Source organism: Cucurbita pepo, chromosome 13 (assembly GCF_057944985.1).
Source record: "Cucurbita pepo subsp. pepo isolate OVF chromosome 13, ASM5794498v1, whole genome shotgun sequence".
Lineage (NCBI taxonomy): Eukaryota > Viridiplantae > Streptophyta > Magnoliopsida > Cucurbitales > Cucurbitaceae > Cucurbita > Cucurbita pepo.
Window position 1 is genome coordinate 15885133 of NC_141810.1, and position 21108 is coordinate 15906240.

General features: G+C 36.4%; 2 protein-coding genes and 3 long non-coding RNA genes across 9 annotated transcripts; 2 read left to right on the forward strand and 3 right to left on the reverse strand.

The window, feature by feature from the left end:
* Window positions 1–806: 806 nt before the first annotated feature.
* Window positions 807–1724, forward strand: LOC147789789 (uncharacterized). The gene is made up of 3 exons (XR_015411451.1): window positions 807–885; window positions 1008–1062; window positions 1249–1724. It is a non-coding gene; the product is annotated as an uncharacterized LOC147789789 (long non-coding RNA).
* A 172-nt stretch (window positions 1725–1896) lies between these two features.
* On the reverse strand, window positions 1897–4825 carry LOC111808987 (glyceraldehyde-3-phosphate dehydrogenase 2, cytosolic). The gene is made up of 11 exons (XM_023695266.2): window positions 4667–4825; window positions 4437–4537; window positions 4072–4187; window positions 3868–3967; window positions 3265–3411; window positions 3111–3171; window positions 2935–3032; window positions 2637–2779; window positions 2455–2538; window positions 2276–2365; window positions 1897–2184 (listed from the first exon to the last, which is right to left on the reverse strand). The coding sequence occupies exons 1-11, from the start codon at window positions 4692–4694 to the stop codon at window positions 2139–2141; spliced, it is 1014 nt and encodes a 337-aa protein (XP_023551034.1). The 5' UTR covers window positions 4695–4825; the 3' UTR covers window positions 1897–2138.
* Window positions 4826–7219: 2394 nt separating this feature from the next.
* LOC147789790 (uncharacterized) lies at window positions 7220–9474 on the forward strand. 3 transcript variants are annotated; one of them, XR_015411576.1, is made up of 2 exons: window positions 7220–7522; window positions 7757–9474. It is a non-coding gene; the product is annotated as an uncharacterized LOC147789790 (long non-coding RNA). The 3 variants fall into 3 exon arrangements; XR_015411574.1 differs by having other exon boundaries at window positions 7772–9474; XR_015411575.1 differs by having other exon boundaries at window positions 7777–9474.
* A 203-nt stretch (window positions 9475–9677) lies between these two features.
* Window positions 9678–12498, reverse strand: LOC111808993 (uncharacterized). Its single transcript, XR_002817166.2, has 2 exons — window positions 11732–12498; window positions 9678–10440 (listed from the first exon to the last, which is right to left on the reverse strand). It is a non-coding gene; the product is annotated as an uncharacterized LOC111808993 (long non-coding RNA).
* Window positions 12499–15136: 2638 nt separating this feature from the next.
* LOC111809364 (COP9 signalosome complex subunit 3) lies at window positions 15137–20818 on the reverse strand. 3 transcript variants are annotated; one of them, XM_023695810.2, is made up of 11 exons: window positions 20498–20816; window positions 20056–20171; window positions 19717–19960; window positions 17733–17790; window positions 17544–17633; window positions 17123–17188; window positions 16389–16478; window positions 16071–16229; window positions 15873–15994; window positions 15531–15603; window positions 15137–15463 (listed from the first exon to the last, which is right to left on the reverse strand). In XM_023695810.2, exons 1-11 carry the CDS (start codon window positions 20680–20682, stop codon window positions 15395–15397), a joined length of 1272 nt encoding a protein of 423 aa, XP_023551578.1. In that variant the 5' UTR covers window positions 20683–20816; the 3' UTR covers window positions 15137–15394. The 3 variants fall into 3 exon arrangements, with proteins under 3 accessions (XP_023551578.1, XP_086972855.1, XP_086972856.1); XM_087116729.1 differs by lacking the exon at window positions 17123–17188 and having other exon boundaries at window positions 20498–20817; XM_087116730.1 differs by lacking the exons at window positions 15137–15463; window positions 15531–15603 and having other exon boundaries at window positions 15873–16012; window positions 20498–20818.
* Between the last annotated feature and the right edge of the window lie 290 nt (window positions 20819–21108).

Genomic DNA, 21108 nt, shown 5'->3' on the forward strand with positions numbered 1-21108 from the left:
TGATGGAAGAAACAAGCTGAATCAGTGGGGGAGAGAATGAGAAAAGCTTTTTTTCTTTTTCTTTTTTTAATATTTTTTTGTGAAAATAAGAATAAAATAAAAGAAAAGGAAGTAATGAGTAATAATAATGGAAAAGCAAATCAAAGCCAACTCTTTAAAAAAAAAGAAAAAAAAAAAAAAAAAAAAAAAAAAAAAAAACTCATCTCTCACATCACACTTGCATTATTTGTTAATTTGATCTAAGTTTTAGTTAGAATACCGTGGATATTTGTGATTTGATTCATATTTGGTTGTTTCCTTGGTTTCATGACAATATTTTTAAAAATTTTCTATTTCTCAGTTTACAAAATTATTCTTAATGATTTATATTTATCTGTATTTTAGATCGAGAGAAAGTTTTAATACTTTAATAATACATACTTAAACTATTCCATTTCAAGTCACCATTTTAAGAAATAATAAGGTTTTTATTTTTTTAGATAATTTTTACCTAATGAAAGAAAAAACCAGTGATGTCTCAAAATCAAATATGAGAGACTATAAAAGTAGGACCACTTTTGTTTGAGTGCATAAAAGATGTCTTTAAAATCATAACTAGGATAAGGTGATCTATAAATTTCAAACTCTATTTTGTTTTTCTCTTTAATTGATATTTTTTTTTATCTATACAGGGCTAAAAGAATTTTACAATAGCTGTGGATTTATTATTTAATATTAATTATAATATTAGTAGTTTAAAGGAAATGATGTGATTAGATGTATGTGTGAGAGAGAGAGGAAAATAAAGAGGAAGATTTGGTGTTGATTGGGGGAAGGGAATGGGGGAAGGGAATGGGGGGGTGGCCAAAGCCAAGGCGAAAGCAAAAGAGAGAGAGAGGCATGTGAGTAAGCAGCTTTTAACTTTAAAACCACTCACTTTTTTTGTGTTAATCAACCTGCCTTCTTAGCTTCCTTTTAACACCAATAATGCACCACCACATCTCACCTCTCTTTTTCTTTGCTTTTAGGGCAGCTTCACATGGGCGTGTCAAACAAAAATGTGTGCATAAATGGATCTCTATGGTATATACCACACTTTACACTTTTACATATCGGATTGAAAATTTTACCCCACCATCGGGTTCATAACACTTATGTAAGTGTAACAATGACCCACTTCATAACCATTTTGGTACCATTGTCTTCTGGTGGGTTCAAATAATTGATGGTGAAATTTAGTGATGTTTCTTTCTTTCTATCTTGTTGTAGTCAAACTGGTGGGGAACAATGGAAGCTACAGAAAGACGCCAAGAAACATCAAGTCAAATCCAACGATAAAAGATTAGAAAATATCCGAATCATAACAAAGTAAAGCAGAATCATATGCAAGTGAAGCTCCAAGTCCAATAGAAAGAGTGTGAAGGAAGAATGGCCGATGACTTCGCCACTCCACACAGCAGCATCGGGTATGTGCTGTTTTTGCAAATAATGAATCATTTTTTGGGTGCCTACTTTCTACTTCCAACAATGGAATAACTTTCTTTTCATATTCAAAAATGAAAGCAAATTGTTCTTCCAATACACATGCATCCTTTTCTCCTTTTATATACTTCTTATATCATATTGATTAAATATAACTCAATTAGAACTTTAAAATAAATTGATAGTTGTATTTTTTAGTTTGAGCATCTAAGTAAGTTACGAACATCACGTATGTGACAAGTGAAATTCAACTTTTCGGTTTATGGTTTATGTAAATTTCAATTTTTAGTCTGTAAACTGAAATGAGTTACAAACCCGGAAAATAAGGAAAGGTAATTTTCTTCAAAAAAAAAATTCCATACTCAAGGATCAAGTTTCAAAATAAGGGCTATTTGTAGAGCATAATGGCGCATAATTAAGAATGGATAAACCCAATAAAAAAAGTGCCAACTTATCATTTGAAAGGAAAAAACAGGATTCCAAATCCGTCCCTCAAAAAGAAATTGGGAGGGCACAAACACAAGGTTCCAACAAAATTTTCATCATAATCCCTAATCCTCCGGTTATTCAAACTCCACGCTAAAATTAAAAATCCCTGCTCTGAACCTCAGGGCCTAATAGTTGAGAAAATCCACAGATCCAAACACTCCCCACCTTCATAATCTTAGAGAACGCATTTATTGAACAGAGCTAATGTGACGAATCAGGTCGATCACACGTGAACTGCATAGGTGTAGAAAAAAAAAAAACAAATTTAATGTCTTATTCCGCAGTTCCATAAAAGCAATGCAACAAGAATCAGATAATTTCCTACCTGTATCCCCACTCGTTGTCATACCAAGTGACGAGCTTCACAAAGTTGTCGTTCAAAGCAATGCCAGCCTTGGCATCAAAAATGCTAGACCTGTGACAGTAACAATAGCAAATGATATATACGAAATTCACATCTTATGTAATAACCGTAAGGAATAATGCATTGTTTACACCACTGACCTGCTGTCACCAACAAAGTCGGTTGAAACAACATCATCTTCTGTGTACCCAAGAATTCCCTTCAGCTTGCCCTCTGATTCTTCCCTGATAAGCAAACAAGAAATTCGACTTAGCATGAAGGAGAAATTCTCATTCGTAGGAATCAAGTTCATTATGAAATTCCAACATTCGCTGGTTCTTACTTGATGGCAGCCTTAATATCTTCATAAGTGGCCTTCTTTTCAAGCCTAACAGTGAGGTCAACAACAGAGACGTCAACAGTGGGAACACGGAAAGCCATTCCTGTCAACTTTCCATTTAGAGCAGGCAGAACTTTACCAACGGCCTACGCATGAGTAAAAGCAATGATCTTAGTCAAATTATTTAATAAATGAAACATCCAATTTTGGAATCAGTGTATAAGCAAGCTAAATTTGTTACTAGAACAAGTGAATGGATTAGAGGATATGACAAGGACATGCGTAAATCCTGAAAAACTACCTTAGCTGCACCAGTGCTGCTGGGAATGATGTTGAAGGAAGCGGCTCTTCCACCTCTCCAGTCCTTCATTGATGGTCCATCAACAGTCTTTTGGGTTGCTGCATAAGTAAAACGGTAAGCAATTGCAGAACTTACTGCACATTTAGTAAGGATGTTTGGAGGAGGATAGTACATACCAGTGATGGAATGGACAGTCGTCATGAGACCCTCAAGAATACCAAATCTATCATTGATAACCTGATGCATAAAGCAAGGTTAACTTCTGAAAAAGTCAATTTATAATTTCTTCAAAATGAATTAAGCGCCAATTGTCTAAAACGATTAAACTACCTTCGCCAATGGAGCAAGACAGTTGGTAGTACAACTAGCATTGGAAACAATGTTGAGATCTGCCTTGTACTCCTTCTCATTCACACCAACAACAAACATCGGGGCATCCTTGCTTGGTGCGGAGATGATAACCTTCTTTGCACCACCCTGAAAACTTATCCGAGAATCTAGTTAGTGGAAATAACCAGATATACTTTGTTGATGAGAAGCATAAACCTAAACAAGGATTTATTCTCACTACTCAATATATGTCTTAAAGACATCAGAAATACCAAGGTATTATGTATAATAAAAAAAATTGTTATATCATTTCAAAAATAAAAGAGTCTAACACCATGCAGTGGTTTTGAACCAAATACATTGCTAACCCATTGAAATATGATAGTAAATTAAAAAGGAAAACCCATTGAAATTTTACAAAGAAGGTTTATTCCGAAAACAATTCTAAGTATTGTATTAATTACTCCAGCTAAAGGGCTATTCCTAGTGAAAATAATAATATCAAATCTTGAAAGTACGTAAGTCTACATCTACCAACATTAGAGGTAACATTAAAATAACATAGATAATCATGAATATGCGTATTAACTATACTCAACAAACCTTCAAATGAGCAGCAGCCTTGTCCTTATCAGTGAAAACTCCAGTGGATTCAACCACATATTCAGCTCCAGCCTCTCCCCATGGGATCTCATCCGGGTTCCTAATGAATAAAAATGCTTAATTGTCAGAGAGTTAGAAAAATCAAATGCTTAACTGTCCGATCGCTAAAAAATCGAAGTAGAAGAAGAAAGATCATAAAAATACCTAATACCAAAAACGGTGACTGCTTTTTCCCCGAAGAGAAGAGTCTTACTGTCCTTGACCTTGATATCGTGGTGCTTCCACTGGCCGTGTACACTATCATACTTGAACATGTAGGTCTGCAAATGACAGGGAGCCAAATAAAGATCCAACACAAATAGACGAGAACAGAAACATAAGAATCAAGCTCCAGTCCTTGGACAAGTATTAAAATTCGGAGGACGAGGTTTGGATTCAAAGACTGAAACTATCTAAGAACTATATACTCGTGTGTTACGGAAATGGCTGGCTACAGAAGACCGAGTTACTTCGGATCTAGATCAGAACAACATACACGTACAAATCTAGGAGTAAATCCGTAAGCTTACCATGTAATCAGTGGTGATGAAGGGATCATTAACAGCAACAAGTTCGATATCATCACTCTGCAGGGCCACTCTAGCAACAAGGCGACCGATCCTTCCAAATCCTTGATCATAACCAAAATGCAGAAGACATAAGATGGAGATCCAGAAAACTCAAGATCGAAAACGAAAAAACATACAAAAAAAAAAAAAAAAAAAAAAAAAAAAAGAGAGAGAGAGAAAGAAACGAATACCATTAATCCCGATCTTAATCTTGGCCATGTTTATGAATGGGTAATTAAATAGATCGGAGAGAAAGTAATGGCAGTGTACGGTAATGAGGCTGAAATGAGGAATATATAGGAAGCTGTGAGTGGTAACCTAGGTTGAAAAATGAAGGCGGATTTGTCGATGAAAATGGGAAACTGGTCCACAAATAGAGCTATAGATTCGGATATTCCCATATTCCTCTCCAATAGAAATGAATATGATTGGTTAATCAAGTTGATTTCGTCCGAGGGCCTTTTGTAACTTTGTTTTTTCATGCCCTTAATTTAGATAAATGTTGTTTTGTTACGCATCATTACTACAACTAAATTGAAATATAAAACTTGGGATGTCATCATAATCTATCATAATCTACGTTTTAGAGACCTTGACTAGAAGTAAGATATGCATTTTAGAGACCTTGACCAGAAGCAAGATATGAATAAAATGACTTGGACTTGGTGCAATGGCAAGTTGATTAAGTACCAAGTTGATTAAGCATGCACTCAATGCATATATGTGTGGGCAAACAAACTTGAATTATACACCAGAATGTGTTTAGAATTCACATAGAGTGTTTAGAATTTATATAAAAAGCTTGTTGTTTAGAATTTATATAGAACTTATTTATAGAACAGAAGAAGAAGAGGCAGTTTGTGTTTCTCACTACACCTTTTATAAAACAGAAGAAGAGGAAGTTCAAACTCCTTTCAACCAAACACAATTTTCGGCACACAGTAGCGGTCTTCACATCTTCACCCACTGACAACAGAGGCAAGGGATGGAGGAAGATCGGGATAGTGTTTAGGCGGGTTGGCGGTGCAACGCCTAAAGAGGCCGTCCGAGAAGGGATGCTCACTCCAACGGGTGATTACGGTTACAGTAAGTACTCCTCATCGACCTGATGTCAGACCTGATGTTAGACCTGATGTTAGACCTGATGTTAGTGCTTGGGCAGGGATGACAGTAATAACTCATAGACAACTTTACATTTTTCAGGCGCTAAAAGAATCTGCTCCTGGTTGCAAGAAGAGATAAATCTTGAAATAGTCGGAACAATTGAGCTGGATTGGTCTTGTGAAATTGTTTCAGATGAGCATGCCTCACTGCCAATATATTTAAAGAAAACAGTATGAATCATTCCATCCTTCTGATTAACCGTTGCAAAAAATGTCACATTCCATCCTTCTGATTAACCGTTGCAAAAAATGTCACATTCCATCCTTCTGATTAACCGTTGCAAAAAATGTCACATTCCATCCTTCTGATTAACCGTTGCAAAAAATGTCACATTCCATCCTTCTGATTAACCGTTGCAAAAAATGTCACATTCCATCCTTCTGATTAACCGTTGCAAAAAATGTCACATTCCATCCTTCTGATTAACCGTTGCAAAAAATGTCACATTCCATCCTTCTGATTAACCGTTGCAAAAAATGTCACCCTCCTGGATCTAAAATTGTACCAAAAACTGATATTACTAGAGATGGATGGTGATTTATAGATTAATCCTGCGATTCTGAAGTTACCATTTGTAGCACATGCATTTCAGCTCCTTTAGGACGGTTGAGCTTAACAGTATTGGCTATATCTTGAAGTGAGAGGGTCAAGTACGTAAGCGTCAATCTCTGAATGTTGCAGCCTGCTTCACGAGTCCATGTTGTCCTGGTATAGCACACAATCCATAATTCTTAACTTTCAAATTTCTCCCTGTTTGTTTGAAAAACAGTGCCTAGTTCGTCAACATTTCCCGTGCCGTAACTTTTTGCCAATTCAATGCAGGGCTGTAAAAGAAGAAACAGACAATAAGTAAAAACAGCATAACACATCACAGAGAGGGAGGGAAGGAGGTAGAATTGAAGGGGAAGATTTTGATCTCAGGAATTATCCAAGTAAGTAAAATCGATAATATTTGATTTTTTTATTATTAAATTTTATGTAATAGCTCAAATAATCATAAATAAATAAATTTCTTTGTTAGTAAAGCAGGTTAGATTCCTAAACGTTGAAATTATATGTTGAAAAATAGCTTTGACCAAAAAGCACATTCATTAGAGTCCCTCGCAGTGGAAAAACTTGAGGAATTTGTATAAGCAAGAGACCCATAAAAATAGCCTTCCACAAGCTTCTGAAAGTGCCTATATATAGCCTTGTGCCACAATTACCAAGTGCCAATTCACGATTCCCACTGCCATTCTTTGCTCCAAACGCTCCCTTCTGCTCCAAACCCTCCCTTCAAACCCTCCCTTGCCGACGATCTCCCTGACAATTGACGATTCCTACTGCCATTCTTTGCTCCAAACGCTCTCTTCTGCTCCAAACCCTCCCTTCAAACCCTCCCTTGCCGACGATCTCCCTTGACAATTGACGATTCCCACTGCCATTCTTTGCTCCAAACCCTCCCTTCAAACCCTCGTTTCTTCTGCTCCAAACCCTCCCTTGCCAACCATTCTTCTGCTACAAACCCTCCCTTGCTAATTGTCGATGTCGGCTAGGCGTTGATTATCTGTAGTTAGGTCACTCAACATCATAACGGAAGCAGCCATACTTATGGGTGGATCAAATTACAATACTGGCGAGGCCGGGATAATCTTTAGAAAATTTGGAGTAACGCCCAAGGAGGCTGTCGTCCTAGAAGGGATGCACTTCTCAATCCCTTGGATTGATGAAATTCGTATTGTGGATATGACTTGTCGTCCACAAACGATCACGCTCCAATGCTTTTTACAGAATTTACAGTCGGTGACCGTGACAGTAAGAATTCAAGAATTCTCTATCGACCTGATGTCTCTCTCCTTCTAGAGATGACAAGAAAAGTAAGAGGATTCGATTACTACACAGAGGTGACTAAATTGTACACCAATATCATTTTTATTCATCATTTTTTTTTGTTTTTGTTGTTAGATGATGAGTTCTATTGACGAAAAGGTTCATAATATAATGTCCAAATCAACTGCGTTTGAATTATCAAACGAAGCATCCTGTATTTCACATGACATCTTTCGAACCCTTTCAGAAACAGCAAAGGAAGGTGTCATTTTAGAAAATTTATCCATCCTAGAATTCAAATTTAGTAGTCAATTTTTGGACAGGATAGATTATCATGCTTGGGAGCAAAATCACTTGCTTGCTTAGATCTCTGCTCGGAAAGCCAAAAAGGCCGAGATGAGCCCGGAAGAAGCTGAGACCTCTGCTCAGAAAGACAAAAAGGCCCAGACGAGCAAAACACTGTTGGCTTGGTTGCTTGGGTTTATGAAACCGATGAAAAGTTAGGGCTATTTTTGGACAGGATAGATTATCATGCTTGGGAGCAAAATCACTTGCTTGCTGAGATCTCTGCTCGGAAAGCCAAAAAGGCCGAGATGAGCCCGGAAGAAGCTGAGACCTCTGCTCAGAAAGACAAAAAGGCCCAGACGAGCAAAACACTGTTGGCTTGGTTGCTTGGGTTTATGAAACCGATGAAAAGTTAGGGTGTAAGAGGTGTATTTTTAAACGGTGATTTTTTGTTTTTTTTGGTCAATATGGTTTTTTGTTATCAGTTTTTTTGTAATGTTCTTGTGTACTTCATGAAAAGTTCCCAAGGGTGTACTGGGTATACTTCATGAAGAATTAGGGGTATAGTTCATGAAGAATTAGGGGTATAGTTCATGAAGAATTAGGGGTATAGTTCATGAAGAATTAGGGGTATAGTTCATGAAGAATTAGGGGTATAGTTCATGAAGAATTAGGGGTATAGTTCATGAAGAATTAGGGGTATAGTTCATGAAGAATTAGGGGTATAGTTCATGAAGAATTAGGGGTATAGTTCATGAAGAATTAGGGGTATACTTCATGAAGAATTAGGGGTATACTTCATGAAGAATTAGGGGTATACTTCATGAAGAATTAGGGGTATACTTCATGAAGAATTAGGGGTATACTTCATGAAGAATTAGGGGTATACTTCATGAAGAATTAGGGGTATACTTCATGAAGAATTAGGGGTATACTTCATGAAGAATTAGGGGTATAGTTCATGAAGAATTAGGGGTATAGTTCATGAAGAATTAGGGGTATACTTCATGAAGAATTAGGGGTATACTTCATGAAGAATTAGGGGTATACTTCATGAAGAATTAGGGGTATACTTCATGAAGAATTAGGGGTATACTTCATGAAGAATTAGGGGTGTACTGTACTTTTAAAGCTTTCTTTTGTAATCGTTTGTTAACGCTCCAATGGCAACAAATGTTATAGATGAAAATTTTCAATGATTATCTGAACTCCCCCTCACTTGCATCACACTCCCATTCCCCAGAGCGTTTCTCTTTGATCTCCTTGACCAGTCATGCAAGCAGCTCGATCTGGGACAATGCGTTCTGCAGTTCTTGCGAGCCTTGCATGACTTACACAGGTGGCTTATTGGTGATTGATGGTGGAGGATAAACAAGATTGATCAACACATTCAAAGCTGCCTGAATGATCTGCAAAGACTTTTAGGTATCAAGCTAAAACCATTGGATGACCCAAACTCATACTTTCTGCATCCAAAATGACAGCTACAAAATCCCCATTGCCGTTTAGAGTCACTCTTGAATGGAATCAATTTCCGGATGAGACCTGTTTTTTAGATTAATTGCCTTCCAAAAACAACAAATATATGTCAATTTTTCCCTCAGTTGAATGAGAGATACGAATTAAGCAGCCTGAGAGATACGAATTAAGCTGGCTGGCTGCTGCTGATGGGGCTTTGAACCTTTTAACCTGCTAAATTTTGGACTTCTATGTTCACAACCAATATATCGTTTTTTCCATATTTGAATTAATAATTGATTGATGTTATCAATATGAAGAGTTCATGTTTGAACTCCAATTGACACGAAATTAACTAGGACAAAATAAACATAGACCATAAAAGGGCAGATGATAAGAGCTTGTATATACCTCCTGCTAGAATATCTCAGAGTATATATCATTTGCTCAAACAAACAGAAATCCAGAGGTACCCAGAAAGGGACAGAAGAAAAGAAACCAATAACTTGAATTACAGAAGCAGTAAACTACAAGGGACCATCGTCCAGATACTGATGAGCACAATTATGAAAAAAATTGAATTTCGTTCTTGCTTTTCACCCATTCAACAATAAAACAGAAATTTTCCAACCCGAATCCAACCCCCCCTCCCAATCACATATACACAGAAAATGTATGCAAAATAGAAATCTCAGCTATGAGCACCAATATCAATTTCTCTCACTGCACCTCAATCCAATTTGTTCATAATGGGACGACCAATTTAACTGCGGCTGCTTCTTTCATCACATGGTGAGAGGTGAGTGATTAGATAAACTTTTATGCCCACATACCAATTGGAAAACCAAATCTGCTGAACACCCCCATTTGAAGTTCTGTTGTTAGCTAGCTAGCCAGATGGTGCTCGTAAGGCTACTTTGGGAGAGACGAGAACTGCTTCATTACTTGCAGATTTCACAGCAGCTATCTCCTCTAAGCGTTTCCACTTAGCCTCGCGCTTAGATTTCGTATCCTTCTCGTGTGTCTCTTCTTCTTGAAATTTGAGCAAACATTCCTCAAACAGCTCAGGGTCAGCATCCAAGAAGATCTTTCGGACGTTTTGTGTCAAGTTTTGTACGGCCTGGTTCCAATGGTTTCTTGAATTTCTCTCCAGCGCAGGAAATATAATCGGCAAAATGACTTTGAGGTTCTGTTTGATTAGGTTCTCGATGTGACTATTGTTCCATAAAAACAGAGTCCTTTCAGCCACCTGAAAATGAACAAGATAAACATGGTACAGCATGAGACAAGGAATCTAGAAGAAGATTCATTTCTTTCTACTTGAATAAATAAACAAATAATCCTCCAAAATTATTCCAACAACAGCTATATTTAAATGGTACTTGTGAGACTACATGGATAATCACACTAATCTAACAAGGATACATCTCTAGATCACAGGTTATCAAAATATTTGTCAGTAACATCCCCTGTTTCGGAAAGTGCACTTATGCAACCACAAGGGGAAGTGAGCTAGTTCAATGCACCCTAAGCACCTTTCTGCCTAAGCTTCAACCATTTAGGACGTAAAAGAACCACGGGAGAGAACTGTTAGGATGACTGTAGTAAAGACAATCACTCTCTGACTAATGTTAACGCCTTAAACAAGGCCTTCATTTCTTTTGGTCCTTGAGCTATAAGTTCCATTTTGATCCATAACTTTCAAGCTTTTTAGACCCTAAATTCCGAGTAAAAAATTATTTTAGCAAATTGCTTGTTCACCAAAATGATGAAAAATGTTTGGAGACTATAATAAAGTTTAGGGACTAAGATAGCGTGTTTAAAGTTTAAATGACAAAAGAACAGGCATGAAAGTTTAAAGACAAAAATAGGAATTGAACTTCCATGAATGAAGGCTCTAAAACATAATATTATTCGTCTTTTCACATTTTGTCTAACTCATCTAATTAAGGCTCATGTTGTTTTCCTAGCACCTTGCACTTAAGCTCCAAAGAGCTAATGTTCCCTCTAAAGTGTGATTATCAAAAAAGTAAACTCGTACACTAAACTGCACCAAAATAGTCAGGCTGAATCCTAAAGAATGATAAAAATGATTTTAGAAGTGGTAATCTGATAAGCATACTAACGGTGTCAAAAATATTAGGCAACAATTCTTTGGAGCACTTTTGTTATCCACATGTCATATGTGCACTAAACTTGTGTGTTTTTATATATTTATCTGTTAGGATGGAAACATAGTGCTTTACTATACGTGTACATGTGTACATATACCCATGTTAACAATAAAAGCGTAGCCTACAGCAATCAAAAGAACTACATGGATTATATCAATATGGATACTTGGCAAGTCGGCATCCTTTAGGAATGCATTACAATATTGATGTATGGGCAAAACCAGACGATATGATTCCATGAAATTACATTACATCAAGATCCCAAGTTCAGAGTATGCATTGCAAGAAGAGACGAAAAATACAAAGAAATGAAACAATGAAGCAAACAATTTATTTAAGGATAAAAACTGATTGAATTTAACTCACCGTAATCGAATACTAAAATCTTCTCGTCATCTCTACCACAGCAAAGACATCAGGTCGATACAAAATTCTCATTGTCACCGTAACCTATAACTTCATCATGTTACCGAACCCTTTATGTTTTTGTTTGCATTTCTTGATTTTATGGACTAGCTACGTCATGTTCTTATGTCGATTAAGACTAATCCTTAGAAAATTGAAATGTCTCCCACAACTCCTAAAAAACAGAATCAAAATCGATTAAGACTAGCTACGATGGTGTTGTCTGTACGACCTCCAAATGGATGGAAGATGACTGCTCGTTCACCCATGCGGACGGTGTACATAGAGGCATTTACAACCGAGGATACCACGCCGACACCAACAGCAAAGCCAGCAACCTTGGTAAGCAGGTGAGTCGTTCTTCAGAAGAAGCTATTCATCATTCTTGAGAAGAAGGGTTTTGAAGAAGGGTCTTGAGAACAGAAGAAGTGGCCCGACACTCGGCCGCCTTGCCCAAACGGCCCAGCTTAAGCAGCCCAACCCACGGGCGGCCCAGCTTAAGCAGCCCAACCAAACGGGAGGCCCAGCTTAAGCAGGCGCAACCCACGGGCGGCCCAGCTTAAGCAGCCCAACCAAACGGGAGGCCCATCTTAAGCTGCGCAACGCACGGGCGGCCCAGCTTAAGCAGCCCAACCCACGGGCCTCCCAGCTTAAGCAGCCCAGCCCACGGGAGGCCCATCACGAGCAGGCGCAGCCCACGGACTTTGTTGTCAAATTACTAAGCAAATTTACTTGAAATCATTATTTTCTTTTACAATAATCGGATAAATTGTCCATATATCTTATTCAGTGGTGGAAAAGAAAATGGATAAATTGTCCATATATATAGTTTTACTTGTGGACATGACGGGTCGTCCCTAGTTTACGTGCATAAAATAAAATTATAGATACCTAGTTTACGTGCATAAAATTATAGATACCTAGTTTACCTACTACGGAATGAAAATTCAGAACTACAAATTATAGATACCTAGTTTACGTGCATAAAATAAAAGAAGCGCGTTAGATAGTCATTCAAATTTATATGAAACAACAACTATCATATTGAATAACAAGTAACAAAAACAACTAGTACACCCCGTCAAAAAAATGGGTTTCTTGGTAAATACAAGCTTAACCGAAAAACAGCTAAAAATTTGTGTTAGGGTTGATAAAAAAAAATCACCAAAGTAATTCTTTTTATTATTATTATTATTATTGTTTACTAAGATCAAATTATATTCGCGTCCCCAAACAATGATTGAAGAAATTCGAGTCGTGGACATGACGGGTCGTCCCCAAACCATCACCCTACAACATCTACGACCAAAAACAATATTAGGGTTCGATTACTACCGTAGATTATTATTATTATTATTATTATTATTGTTGTTTTTTAATTTTAGAAGTGAGTAATTTTTCTTTTTAATTATTATTATTGTTTTTTAGAATGTACTAATGACATTTTTACTCTTTGTTTTTGTTTTGAGACGATGGAAAAACTACCGTAGAAATACATTTCACTTAGCCAGAAAGATGATGGAGACTTGACCGAAATGAGATAGCTATCGTGACACGAAGGTTTCAAATCCAAGTGGTAGTATCAGGACCCTTAGCTATTGTTCTCGAGAAATGACCTGATCTGGCCCATTTCTCGAAAGAAGTTTTTACGGGATCCCTATCTACCAAAAATCTATTAGATCAACTACCGGTGAATTATCAAACAATTTATCATGACCTGGTCTGGCCCATTCCTTCCGAAGTTTTTACTGGATTCCTATCCATTGAAAATCTATTACCTTTGAAAAGGTTCATGCCATAATCTCTAGATCAACGGCGGATAAATTATTTCACATAATTATCAAACAATTTATGATTGATCTCACCCACATTTTTTAAACCCTCTCATAATTATGAAACAATTTATCACATCTTTGAAACCCTCTCTCATATTTGAAATTGGTTTGAAACCTGCATAAAAGAGAAACACTGAATTATCAAACAATTTATCAATCTTTAAAACCCTCTCTCACATCAGTGGTTTGAAACATGTAGAGAAACCCTCTCACAATTATCAAATAATTTATCACATTTTTGAAACCCTGCGTGTAAGGTGGTTTGAAACCCTGCAAAAATGCAGAAAAAGAGAGTGGTTTGAAACTCTCTCATGAAACCTTATCACATTTTTTAAACCTTTTCTGACATATGAGAGTGATTTGAAACCAAAGGAGGGGTATAATCTCACATCTGAGAGTGGTTTGAAACAAACAAAGTGGTATAATTTCAGAAAACATTGAAGAAAATGGTTTGAAACCCTCTGTATAATTTCAGAAAATCAGTGAAGAAAGTGGTTTGAAACCCTCTGAATATAACTTCAGAAAACCATTGATTATGCAATCTTTTCTTTAGTCTTCAGAAAATCAGTGAAGAGAGTGGTTTGAAACCCTCTAAATATAACTTCATAAAATCATTGATTATAATCTTTTCTTTAGTCTTTGTAATTCATCTTTGATTTGATACAATCTTTTCTTTAGTCTTTGTAACTCATCTTTGATTTGACTGTGTCTTTGTAACTCATCTTTGATTTGATACAATCTTTTCTTTTGATTTGATACAATCTTTTCTTTAGCCTTTGTAACTCATCTTTGATTTGACTGTGGGTAAATGTATGTGTCTTTGTATGTGTCTTTGTATGTGTCTTTGTAACTCATCTTTGATTTGATTGTGGGTAAATGTATGTGTCTTTGTAACTCATCTTTGATTTGATTGTGGGTAAATGTATGTATGCCTTCATTACTTTCGTTTCAGAATAAGGCAGATTGTGTTTGTGTGTCAGTGTATACTTTCGATAAGTGTGTCAGTGTAACGAATAAGGCAGATTGTGTGTCAGTGTATGCATTGATTTCTTTCGATTTAGATTCAATCTTGGAATAAAGGATTTACTCTTAGAGCTCTAAAAAAGAAAAAACATATCATTGGGCATGTGTTCTTGCTCTAAAAAAAGAAAAAACATATGCATTTGTTCTTGGAATAAAGGATTTACTCTTGGAGCTCTTAAAAAGAAAAAAAACATCTTATCATCTTCTACTCATCTGAATCATGATTCAATGTTGAAAGGGTCGCAATAGGTTTACTCTACCGTCAATTTCTATTGATGTTATTTTCTCTTCAATAGGTGCATTCTCACGTTGACATGTTTAAATTCACTGATAATACATGTGTCCCGAAGTTTGACATGCCAAAAGAAACGGGACATTCACATTTAGAAGTAGCAAGTGATGGTAGGTAGATACATTTAATGGTTGGTTCAATATACCGTTACAGGGTGAGTTTCAAAATCCAAAATTGCTTGAAATTAACACTTTTTTTTTTTTAAAATATCATGAATGAAACTAACAAAACTAGATCTTTAAGAAGCCTTATCCATGTCCCGTTCAATATACCGTTACAGGATTTGACCAATGTTGCGGAATATTACATGGGATAGAGACTTCACAAAAGCAAACACAAAATTAGTTTTTGAGGTAAGAGAATGGGATTACATACACACTACTCACAAGGAGCAAATGACCTTGACAAGCTTTGTCTCTTTGAACTAAATCGGGCGGAAGGAAAAAGATACAAAGTGACTTTGCATAGCTCCAGTCACATATTAAATTTTTGAGGAACAGAATCAAAGTCATCGTAATCGAATCTCTGCCTCTCTCTTCCAGCCTGAAAACAACAATTTTTTTAGTGCACTTTACAATTCAAAATGAAACTTTGATTTAGAGATGCTCACCTTTGCTAGATACAGAGGATCAGATGATATATTTTCATCCATAGCAGTTAATTTCTTAGCAAGTGTCATTATCCTGTGATGAACAGAGGAAGAGAGGGGAAAAGAACAATGAAGTATGCTCAAACCTAAACCGAGTACATATTACAATATCATAAGTCAGTTCAGTCATAATTGTGATGTATGTGGCAATTCAGCCAGCGCTGCTTATGCTGCTATAAAGCTCTACAACATATGATGATTTTTTTTATGAAAAGAAAATTCCAATCAACAGGACGCATTATCATGATATCATTCAATATATTTATTAATGTTTGTTTTCTCATTCAATTCCAAACATCATACCTCTGAATCGACGAGTCAATATTCTCAATCATCTTGCAGGATTTGTACTGTTCGGAATCCTCTAGAAATCTGACCATTCCATCCTTCTGATTAATCGTTGCAAAAATCTCACCGTCCTGGATCTAAAATTGTACCAAAAACTGATATTACTAGAGATGGATGCTGATTAATAGAATAATCCTGCGATTCTGAAGTTACCATTTGTAGCACATGCATTTCAGCTTCCTTAGGACTGTTGAGTTTAACAGTATTTGCTATATCTTGAAGTGAGAGGGTCAAGTACGTCTGCGTCAATCTCTGAATGTTGCGCTTGTACAAAGAAGATACAGCCTGCTTTACGAGTCCAAGATTGTTGTCCTGGAATAACACAATCCATAACTCATCAAAAACACAGAAGCATTTAGGTGATAGATCGACAAGCCAATATCTAACTAACCAAGGTCTCTTCACTGCATGCACATACCATGTAATGTAACTAGACCATCTGAAGTGATAACATAGTGAGATAATTCTTACACTTTCAAATTTCTCCCTGTTTGTTTGAAAAACAGTGTCTAATTCGTCAACATTTCCTGTGCCATAACTATTTGCCAATTCAATGTAGGGCTGTAAAAGAAGAAACAGACAATAAATAAAAACAGCATAACACATCACAGAGAGGGAAGGAATGAGATGGGGGAAGGGAGATACAAGTACACAGATGACAACTGGAACTGGTCGTACATTTCTTTCAACCCAAATGTATGCATGCAGTAAATTTTGACATTTTGGAACTCATCAGTAAATTTGATTGCAAAAATATACCGAAATAGACCAAGCACCAAACCATTCCCTCTAAAGCAATATATATATATATATATATACGTTCTCCAGAAAATGCTGCTAAGATCAATCAGAACAGGATTGTGCTCTACCTAAATATAATTTAGATAGCATCAATCTAGTGCTTGATAGTCATTTTTTCAGGATTATAATAGCGAATTGCATCGTTCAAGGTACCCACCACTGAATAAGGAAAACTACCATATGGAATATTTATCCAGTCATCCTAGAAGAAAATTTCTAATTTCAAGCAAATTTGCTTATAAATTTGACAACTAAACACGAAAGTGATCATTGATTACAACACATCCAAAATGAGGAACATTCACATTTTGTTGAAATCAACATTAAAGAAGTGATATTCACGTAAAAAATTACTTAATCCGTCCATGAACAAAGAGAATGTCTTCACTTTGAATTTATAGTACCTGACAGAAGTTTTTTAAATTTCTCTGTGCTACTGAGGAAGTGTACTTTGGGAGACTGGATGAAAACTGCCACCAGATTCATGTATAGCCATATTAGTCTCCTTTACATCACAGGAACATATAAAGTTACTAAGTGACTAAAAGCTAAAAGTAACTAAGCCCATTTATGCTGCTAAGTATTGTTATGTTTAAAATTCTATATTACAAATATTAAAGATTATTTGCTCCATTAGTCAAAATCTAACAATGACCAAACAATTTACATCCCTTGTTGAGTGCATAATTAATTGTGGTCATGGTGGAACATCTCGTATTTTCATAGTTACCAACAGAAATGTGACATATACAGAGACAGTAGAGCAACTAAGAAAGGATATAAGAATATTTGTTAATGCTAAAGCAGATAGAAAGAACCCCATACTTGTCCATTATAAATGAGCGAGAGTAAAATATATTTTTTGTATGCCTCAACAGCAATAGCATTCAATGATGGCATTGGAGCAGTCACAACCTGTAAAAAAAATACGGGTAGTGGCTGTCAGATCATCTAGAAGCATGTTAAATAAATGCAAATCAATAATAAGGAAGGAGTTCCAATTAGATGGTGCACATTATGAAGAAGCTCAAGCGCTTTGTGAAATAGCTTTAGTCCTATGCATATCATCCCCCTGACACACAGAAAAATATTATCAGAAAATCCCTATTTACAAAGAAAGACAAAATTGAATATCAGCGCATGAATGATCTCATAAAATGAAATTATGTATCGCATGTTATTAAAAGGAGAATGTCAATCAGGAGATGATAGATTTGTCACAACTTACAACGAGCTTGACTCAACATGGTTTGTTGCTTACCAATTAAATAAATGTCTTTTATAAGACAGTTAAATGGTTTTATAAATGAAGTCTCGAGAAGCCTTATTTTATCCTATTTTTTATGAGAACCCAAACCTTCATTAAAAAGGAATGGAGGTACAAGTAACAAGCTAAACAAAAAGTAAATGACTGAAACAAAAGGGACCAATCAAAGCAAAATAAACATTAGACAAACGGACTCTAGTTGTTAAAAATAAAAGATAAATGATGATTACAAAATAAAAAAAAAAGAAAAAGACATAAAGGCACAAAGGTAAGCATTGAAATAGCCCAACCATTCACCTCCTAATACTCCATCACACTCTAAAAAAGATCCCCTCCCTCTCTGGTCAACGAAGTACCTATCTATCTCTCTAGATCCTGTCAAAAATGTCATCCACCATGAGAAAGAGGCACAGAGACTGGGGATTTCTTTTTTATATGAGAAACATAAAATTTTGTATTAGTGAAAAGAAGCATACAAAAGGAGAGGGAACATGACTTATCCCCACCACACCAAAGGTTAACAAAAAAGCCTCCCAATAACAATGACAGAGGATCACCCTACCTAATTCTTTTAGTAGCAAAGCTTTTAACCTTTGGCTTGCTAACCACTAAGAGAATCTATGATGGAAGTTAGTTGCAGATAAGGATCATAAAGACAGCCCCTTCCTTCCTACAAGTCCAACTCCATATAATCTTAAATTGCTTCGTAAGCAACAATGGCTTCATCAAGAATCCATCTCCCAACAGAAAAAAAAAAAACAAAACAAAAAAACAAAAAACAAAAAAAACAAAATAAAATAAAAAAAAATAAAAAAAATAAAAAAAGAAAGAAAGAAAGAAAAAAAGAAAAAAAAAAACCCAGAAACTGAAAATAGTGAGGAGACCACTACCTCATCAGCCTAGACTTTAGCATTAATTTTATATAAGTTAGTTACCAAGCTGATGGGTCTTGAGTCTTTCACTATCATGTATTGTCCTTCTTAAAAAGAAAATAGATGTAGGTCTTATTCATAGTCGCACCACTAAAAACACTAATGTAAAGTTCATCAGAAACCTTGACCAAGTCTTCCTTATTAGTATCTTGAAGGCCTTCCCCCTTGAAACTAAACACCATACTCCTTATCTCATCCAAGAAATAAATGGGGAATTCAACATTCCCTACACACACAGAAACCGTTAGATAGCTGAATGGTCAAAAGAATAAGCTATAGACCGAGAAGCCTTTGTGGTTATGGGGTCAAACTATAGTGCCACCTATTATGTATCTTACAAGTTTCAAGACACCAATGTTGCAAGGTCGAAAGGTTGTCCTCTAAAATTAGTCAAGTTGCACATAAACTGTGCAACTACATCAAACCCGCATGAGACTACTGCAAGTCTACAACAAAAGAAAGAATACAACAAAGGGTACAAATGATACTAACTCATTTAGCCTTAAAAAAAAAAAAAAAAAAAAGATCTAGATTTACTACATAATATGACTCGCATGCAACATAAAATTTCTTAACATCATAGTTCTTGCTAGAAAAGCAAACAAACTCCAGCTGAAAGCATTGACAAGGCCTTTGAGGACTTACCATATTTTCGATGCATTGTAAAATTCTTAACGATGAAAATAGAAGGAAATCAACATACATGAGGGGGGTTGGGGGTTAAGAAAGAAAATATAGCATTTGCAAAAATTAACATATAATATAACGGTTGAGAGTTTGAAGAAGAAAAGCAACTCACCCGTAATAACAATAAAGAAACAGGTCTCTTGGTTGATCAACCTCGAGAATATCATTATCCAGTATGGATCTGCCAGTTTTATAGCACTTGGCTAATAAGCAGAGAAGAAGAAAATCCGGATGTAAACTGGTTAAATGTTCTGAAGAGGTCTGGAGTTTTCTAATGGCAGTATGAAGTGGAGCTACCCCTCTAATTGGAGCCTCAAGCATAACTTGATCTTTGAACCTCTTGCAAACAGAGGCGACTGCACGATCACCATATGGTGATAATAGATGTCAAAATTCCAGACAGCAGTAATCACATATGTTAAGAATAAGGTCAATTTGCACGATGATTTACATTTTTCAGGTGCTAAACGAATCTGCTCCTGGTTGCAAGAAGAGATAAATCTTGAAATAGTCAGAATAATTGAACAGGATTGGTCTTGTGAAATTGGTACAGATGTGCATGCCTCACTGCCAAAATATTGAAAGAAAACAGTATGAATCAATCTCCTTTGCATACATTTCGCCTCAAATCACACACTCGAAATCAAAGTAAGGCAGTTTCAAATAACTAGAATAGTTAGACGTCGTATACAAGATGGGTGTTGTCCCTTCGTAGAGTCCTCAATAAAGAACACCAATCTTGGACTTCGTCCCTTGGAACTTGTACCAAAAGAAATGACGGTTTCACAAGAGCTCTCACTGATAGGAATGAATCCTCAAAATAAGTGTAACATAAAGAAGGCGGGCCCTAATTAAAACACCCAGATAGAATAATTCAGAGAAGAAAAACTTACAGAATGAAAAGATATCCTAAAGAATGTTCGGAAGCATCAAGTTGAGCCAATGCGGAAGGTAAACGAGCGGTGTCGGCGTGAAGTAGTTCTTCTGATTGCTTGAGAAGAGTGTGGAGGCGTGAAATATCACCGGCAGTACTCGACAAGCCTTGGATTTGTGCCACGAGAACTTCAACCGTGGCCATGGTCGGGTAATTGAAGCTCGTAGCTGAAGTCGAACGGTGGCTGTAGCAGCTGCAGGAGGAGTATCTTTGAGAGATGAAATTGAGATGAAGCTTCTACTTCTCGATCAGTCCTTTCTTTCTTGTAAAGTCAGAATCCGAACGGTGAATACCAGATCGGTAGAAGGAGGGACTGCACAAGTCATAACGGCCCAACTACATCTTATGGACTCAGCGTTATGTTCGGCCCAACAAGCTGCTACATTCGGAACTGAGCCCACGTCATACGGCCCAACTGCATCTTCTGGACTCAGCGCTATGTCCGGCCCAACAAGCTGCTACATTTTGGAACTGAGCCCAAGTCATATGGCCCATTAATATTGACATCAATGGCCCCATTAATATTGACGTCAACGGTCCATTAATATTGAGCCCAAGTCATTCGGCCCA